The sequence below is a fragment of the Hippoglossus hippoglossus genome, chromosome 3 (genome assembly GCF_009819705.1).
Source record: "Hippoglossus hippoglossus isolate fHipHip1 chromosome 3, fHipHip1.pri, whole genome shotgun sequence".
NCBI classification, from domain to species: Eukaryota; Metazoa; Chordata; class Actinopteri; order Pleuronectiformes; family Pleuronectidae; genus Hippoglossus; species Hippoglossus hippoglossus.
Genome location: NC_047153.1, coordinates 14590186 through 14597330, shown reverse-complemented (window position 1 = coordinate 14597330; position 7145 = coordinate 14590186). Strand labels below are relative to the sequence as shown.

Genomic DNA, 7145 nt, shown 5'->3' with positions numbered 1-7145 from the left:
CTTCAGCTCTGAGCAGGAGGTTTTTTTATTAAAGCAAACCCCCCCCCCCCCCCCCCTCGCTCCTTTTGTCTTTGCTCCACAGGAATGAGTGATAAGTCGCTGCTGAAGCCTTAATTGATGTGTGAGTCTGAATCTTTTTCCTGTTATTTAAAAGTTTGGTCTCTTGAAAGGAATAAACACTGTTAAAGGCACTTTGTACATAAAAAAAAGTAGTGATTTTAATATATGAGATAGTGATCAACATGGTGTGTTGGGATTATTGGGGCTTCCCTCAGCCCAACATATCACCTCTTCTTTAAGAATACATAGCCAGTGAGAATGATGACAATGTAAAGTGACATAACAATTCATTTACGATCGTTTTTAATATAATGAATCATTCCCATTTTAGTAAATATGATTTAGTTTTCTCTCAGTTTCATCAGAATTTTGTCTTGACAGATATTTAAAGTTTCAACATCAGCACCACAAACAGCAGCGTCCTTAACATCACTAACACTAAAGCAATCTGACTCAGTAAAAACTAAATTATTGGGCCCCCTTCTGGCTGAAAATGAGGACACAGTTATGTTTACCATTATTTATGTATCTAGATACATACATATCTTTATGTATGTATTTATATATCTAGTATTTATAGTTGGATCAAATATTGAGCTAATTGATACCTTACCAGTAGAGCTACATGGAAATGGTTTTGGAAATCTCTCTTCATTTAAGTAGTAATAAATAATGTAAAAAAACAGTAGCATAAAAAGCTCACATCGAAGCACTGTTAGTTTCCTCATTATGCTTATTCATGATTCACTTATTTCAACTGAAGGTTCTATTTTCTTTTTCTAAATTCACCAGTGGGAATTTAAGGCTAATCGTTTATTTCCAGTCACTTTATTGATCAGTGTCTGAGATGCCAAACACCCGCGACTCTGTGTGGTTCTGACTGTTGCCTTTCACCCACACACGTTATCCGGTGTCTGGACTGATGTCGGTGAAACACTGGGGGCCACCGGGGGTGCACCTGCCACAGGCCACAGGAGGAGCTAGAAAGAGCTGCAAGACAAATGATTGTGAATATTATTAGTACACGTCTGAAACAAAGTTTGGGAAACTGAGCTGTTTATAGTGAGTTTGGAGTTGGAGAAGTTAAACTTTCCTAAAGGTTTCATACAAAGTAGTGGTGTTTGCAACAGATGTTGCCAACTCTCCCATACAAATATGCAAAGTGTGTATAAATATAAATGTATACCAGAGCTTCATTTTCCATCACCTGAATCCACAAAAATCATTTTTTTCAATTTGTCTGAAAATAAATATTGACTGATGTGTGTATGTATGTATGATGTATGTGCTTTGTATGTAATTTGCTCCTTTATGACTGTGTGTTTTCTTTTTGTGCTCATTTGCAGTGTAGTTTTATTATTCTGGGCCAAGTCAGGCGTCGACTGTATCGCACATTTCGTGCTCCTCTAAAACCACTTGGGTCACTTTTTTTACACATCTGTTCGCTCACTGTACATTTCTACTGTCCGTCTCCTGGCTGCCATCACATATTCACCTGCGGTCCTGTCTCCTGTACATTTCCAACATGAAGCGTATTCCATGAAACAAGCCATTAGGATCTTAATCAGTGTGCATGTACATATGCCAACAGTGTGCGTAGATACAGGAAGAGGGAGCACAGGGTACAGTGCATTGAATTGAAATATTCCCTTTAATTCTTAAGTGGAGGGGTCCAGTGGTAAAAAGCTCATCACCCACCTTCCTGCACCAAATTTTGAAAAAGAGTAGGCCACAGCGTCTGTGTTTGGTTTTTTTTTACCTGCGCATCATTTACTACGTGTAAAGGATAATTTCCTGTCTGCACAACATAACTCGCTCCTTGTACAACTACAGTCTGTTGCAACATGTCTTTTATGTGTATGTAAAATGAAGCTTAAGTGCACACGTACAGTAAGTGTATGCATGCTCGTGTGAATAATGGACCGACTGTAATTCCGTGTGAACGTGGTGAATGGAACCGATTGAAGAGGCTTTCCAGTTGTTTAACATGTGACCAAAGTAGCCGTTGTTCGATTTCACAGTTCCTTTCTCTGCATTATTTTCTAGAAATGCTTGAATATTTTTTTCACAATGCCAAGAAGCCGACGTTTATTTTTGTACCTCATTGTTTTCATGCAAATCTATATTTCTCTCTCCACCACAGAATCTAAAGTGACTGGGATTCCACATAAAACGGTTTCTCATGACGGTACTTTTATTTCAAGGTACTAATTATAACTGTATTTACTGTTCAAAGCATGCCCTAAATATAAGTCATGTTAAACACATACAAAATGGGTTTTATTTGTACAAAAATGGAATCATATCTAATATTTTTGGGGGTTTGTATTTTAGCAGGCAGATTGCTGCTAAACTTTTAGGTTTATGTTTAATGATTTATTATTTAGTAGAAGGACTAACAATGTTCACTTTCGCTGTGTGTCAGACAGAACTGTACTCCCTTGAATTTTGAGAGTGGAAGGTAGTCGTCGTTTTATTTGAAATGCTGCTATCTTTAGTTTTAAGCAGACGAGCTGTTTTTAAATTAACTTTAAGCCAAGTAGCAATAAACTTTTTACTGTGATTTGTTTAGTTTTTTTTTGTCCGGTGTCCATTTTGCTCACCATTCCGTGATGATTTCATGCCAATAAATATGATCAAAGTTACTGTCTTTGGTCAGTATAAGATATGATGTGGATTGTAGTGTGTTGTCATTCATTTTAAATACCCACACTATGTAACAGGAAGGGATATTTGCCAAGGTCCCTATGGATGGGATGTTCTTTGTTATTCAGTTATGATAAATGCACAGAAAACGGTTCTCAGGTCAAGAAAATGAATCACAGGAACAATCAAGGTTAACACTGATGTCATGAATAAATTCCTAAACACAATATAGAACTGTGTTCTATTGGAGAAGTTTAGAATTAGGTTTAAACAGGAAGACTCTTGAACAAAATGTGACTCTGCTTTGTTCAAATTGATTCCAAGAAAATGAAAAGATACTGTCGCTCAATAGCGACACTGATAACTGCACATTTTCCCTCATCAGTGTGTATCAAGATTCACTTTGAAGGATTAATGATCCACAGACTGTGCTGAGATCTATGGAATCCACAATAATTTAGTCGTGGGGTATAAGTTATTTTACCTATGAGATGTCGGCCTGTAGAACTTGACCTGGGGAACAAATCAGCCAACCTCGTCCTTAAAAGTAAAGACAAATGCTGATATACTTACACACCCTATTCCAGAGGGAATTAAAGGACATTAGAAGTAAATAATAAAATGCTATTTGAGTTTTTTATTATAACTTCACAGTTACACAAAAAAGATAAACATGTATGTAAACTGGTTAAGAGGTAAAAGTAAACAATTCATCAAAGTATAAAAAAGTGGATAAAAAGTTGATTCTGATATGACCTAATATGATAAACCCTAACAAGGTTTCTTCTCACAGGGATTCTTTCTCAATCCCACCGCCGCCATGTCGAGGAGAAAAGGCAGCTTAAAAACGATCGTCCTCATTTGTCCTTTGCTTCTTTAGCGCTCGTACTGACCTGAAAGCTCTGATAGCTAACACTGTACCAAAGATGAACACAAACACCCCCAACACCCCGAAGAGTCCTCCTGCGATGTCTGTCCCGTGGAACTGGCACTCAAAGCCCTTGTGCCCTTTGCTCTTGTACATCTGCTCCCTCTCCTTACAGATGGGATTATTGTAGGTTTCCTGCAGCTTAATGAAGTAGAAGGCCAGGGCAGGGATGTAGCCCAGGCCGATCAGGAAGTTCAGCAGAGCCTCCCCCAGCAGCACAGGCGGAAAGCGGTAAGGGACTCGGAAAATCCCCAGGCCGAGCATGATGCAGGCGTAGACCATCAGAACCCCGCCGCAGGCCATGGTGAAGATGTACGGAGGCAGCTTGAGCTGATGGAACAGCCGGTCCAGCTCCTTCACCCTGTCTGCGTCAGCCCCGGTGAAGGCATTGGCTCCACCAAAGTGGTAATAGTAGATGCCGCCCAGGCTGGCCAGGTCCCGGTAACCCCCTTGGTTGCTGTGTGGCACCCCAGCACAGATGACGATGAGCAGATTCACAAACAGCTCCATAATCTGACACAGACCTGGAGGCAGGATAAAAATGATACTGACGAGAATGTAGAGCTGAAACGATGAGACAATTTATTTTGAGAATTTCAAATATTCAAAATAAATAAGTAGCGTTTTTTCTGATAAGCGGATTTGCTTCTTTTATTTGTCATAAATGATAATGAACTGTATTCCTTTGGGTTTTGGACTTTTGTCAAACCCCAAAAAAGACTTTTGATGTAATCCAAGAAACTGGATGAATCTGATGCTTTTTTTTTTTAACTGTTTTCTGACATTTTAAATACAAAATAATTAATCATCAAAAAACGTTTTCCCATTCCAGCATTTGAAAAAGCTCATAGTAGTAAGCTACTTTATTACCTCCGCCAAGGAGATTATGTTTTCACCCCTGTGCACTTGTTTGTTTGGTCGTAAACAAGATTACACAAAAAACTGGACCTGGATCAGGGGGCGGATCCGGTATTTTTCTTTTTCTTAAACACCATTTTTTTTGTGTTTTCCACTTATAATTCATGGTTCGTGATTTTGAAATAATATTTAGGGGACTGATATCTGTCAATGTGTGAATTTCGGTGCAGCTCAATTGAATTCGAGGGGGACTGTTTGGGTGTTAGGAGGTAACCCTGGAGGTACAGTATGTGCTTTGTGAAGGTAACAACTGAAGGAACAAGCACTGTTCCAACATAGACCTGAGAATGTTGAACTGATTTCACAAGTCAACTCAAAATAGCACAAGTGCTCCATTCTGACTCGTCGCTCGCTCTTCACTTCTCAAGAACTTTAAGTGGGTGATTTAAAAAAGGAAAAAAATTACATGAAATGTAATATTGTTAAATATATTCAGGGGCCCTCGTAACAAATTCTAGAAATTGTCTGTGAAGCTTTGATTGCACGTAACATTTCACAGAAGGACCCTGTGATGAATATACTTGCCTCTACTGGTTAAGATGTATCTCAGATTGTAAAGAGCTCGTCTGTGTTGTGGCTCATAACTCTCCTCTTCAGAGTGGGGCACTGGTGTCTCTCTGGACCTATAAAAACAATACAGTTTGTTTTCAGTGAGTTACAATCAATTCTTCCTCTGCAAAACATCTCATTTCACATATAATACAAATAAGCACGTTACAGAGCCCTGCCCCAGGTGCTCTTCAGTTTGTGTGGAAAGACACGACAGCGAGGGCTGGCCGTTGTTTACAGAGAGCATCAGGTCCCTTACAGTGTGGAGGGTCCTTCACGGCCGCGGCTGTGTTCTCTGTAAGCAGGTGGCTCCTTGTGAGGGGCAGTTGTCATGTCCCTCTGCCTGTTTTGTTTGGGCCTCCTGTCACCAGCAGAGCCTCTGTTGTCCATGTCTCTGGGCTTCTGGTTGCGACCTCTGTCACCGGAGGGAGGGTGATGGTCTCCATCATGTGAGTGGTCCCTCTCCCTCTCCCTGCTCCTGTACTCATCGCTCCTCTGCTGGTGTCTCCCCCTCTCTGGCATCTTCTGCCTACAAAAGAAGATGTGGACATGAATCCTCTTACAGACTAATAAATTAAGTGGATTGTTGGCTTATGCCTCTTTTGCTGCCACCATGGACAGTAAAGATGCATTAAGGGTTAATTAATGGAGATGAACGGTTGGGTTAGGTGAAGGTCCAAACACAGAGGTTTCTCCATTACCTCCCCCAAGGTCGGTACGATTTCACCCCTATGCATTTGTTGGCTGGTTTGTTAGTTTGTTTGTATGCAAGATTACAAAAAAACAGCTGGGCAGATTTCCACCAAACATGGTGGACGGATGAGGTATGGCCCAGAGATGAACCCATTGAATTTAGTTACCTACTTACATAGAATAAAATATATAAAAAGGAACAAAAAAACACTTAAATAAACATATATAGGCTATATCAATGTCTATATGTCAATCCACAGCTTAGATCAGTAGCATGACTGTGCTAAACCATATATTTGATAAGACCAAGCTTATTTTAATTTTCAGATTTGGGATAGATTGAAAAGACTCCTGCAGCCACAAACATGTCACTCGCACTACACCATCGAGGTCTTTTAAGTAAGAGTCTCCAGTTTGTATACGCTTGCTTTCATAGTTATAAACCTGATCATATAAAGTAAAAAATCAAAAGAGTCGTTAACGTGATTTCATGTCAACGTGGGAGCCCAAAGGTTTGTCGACATGAAACAGTCTGATCTCCCCTCTCACAAAGTTCTTCCGTGTATTTCAATGTTTTACGTGAAAGTGAAAGAGTCGAAGGCTCGTGAAGAAGACGAATAAATCATAATTTCTTACTGTGAGAGTCTCTCCGAGATCCGGTTTTGTTTACGTTCACACACCGAGAAAGTAGCAATCCAGTTTATCACACTTCCGGCTTCATATTTCCTCCTGCAGTCATCCACCTGTTATGTGCCACGCCCACTAGTTATCGCCTGGGAATTAAACTTTACTTTCTGCAGCTTCTTGTTCCACATTTTACTATCATAAAGTTAATGAAATACTTGAATCATGTTTATGCAAAACCTCGGATTATAAACCCGTTATTGTTTTTTTTATTATTGGTGACAGAATAAAACCAGACATCTTTAGATTCCCTGCTCTGTTCATATTGGAGTGTAAAGTGCTGACAGGGAGCGTCTCTAAATGTCAATAAAAACCGGAAAGAGTATAAAAAATGTTGGCTGCAGTCACACTCAACTTCCAAAAACAAAAAATTGGCGAATCATGCCTCAACCCGGACGTGAACGCACACAGCGCACGCGGTCACGCTCGTGAAGCTAGTGGTAAAAGTCCTATTTGGTGTTTCCGGTCTGGCATTCACAATTCAAAATAAATGTGTCTTAAAAGTGTGACCGTTGGATGTTTGTCCCTCGTGTGACGACATGGGCCATGTGCGCATTCAAATGGTGTATTCATCAAATTCTAAAATTCAAGCAATGACCAAGGAATGTAGTGATATTACCATTTAAACTAAAGACCTCAATGGTTGAAGCTATACTGTACCTCACTT

General features: G+C 39.9%; 1 protein-coding gene across 1 annotated transcript; it reads right to left on the bottom strand.

The window, feature by feature from the left end:
- Nucleotides 1-3408: 3408 nt before the first annotated feature.
- On the bottom strand, nucleotides 3409-6782 carry marveld3 (MARVEL domain containing 3). The gene is made up of 4 exons (XM_034581724.1): nucleotides 6431-6782; nucleotides 5361-5630; nucleotides 5078-5175; nucleotides 3409-4158 (listed from the first exon to the last, which is right to left on the bottom strand). Exons 2-4 carry the CDS (start codon nucleotides 5621-5623, stop codon nucleotides 3548-3550), a joined length of 972 nt encoding a protein of 323 aa, XP_034437615.1. The 5' UTR covers nucleotides 5624-5630; nucleotides 6431-6782; the 3' UTR covers nucleotides 3409-3547.
- Nucleotides 6783-7145: the final 363 nt, after the last annotated feature.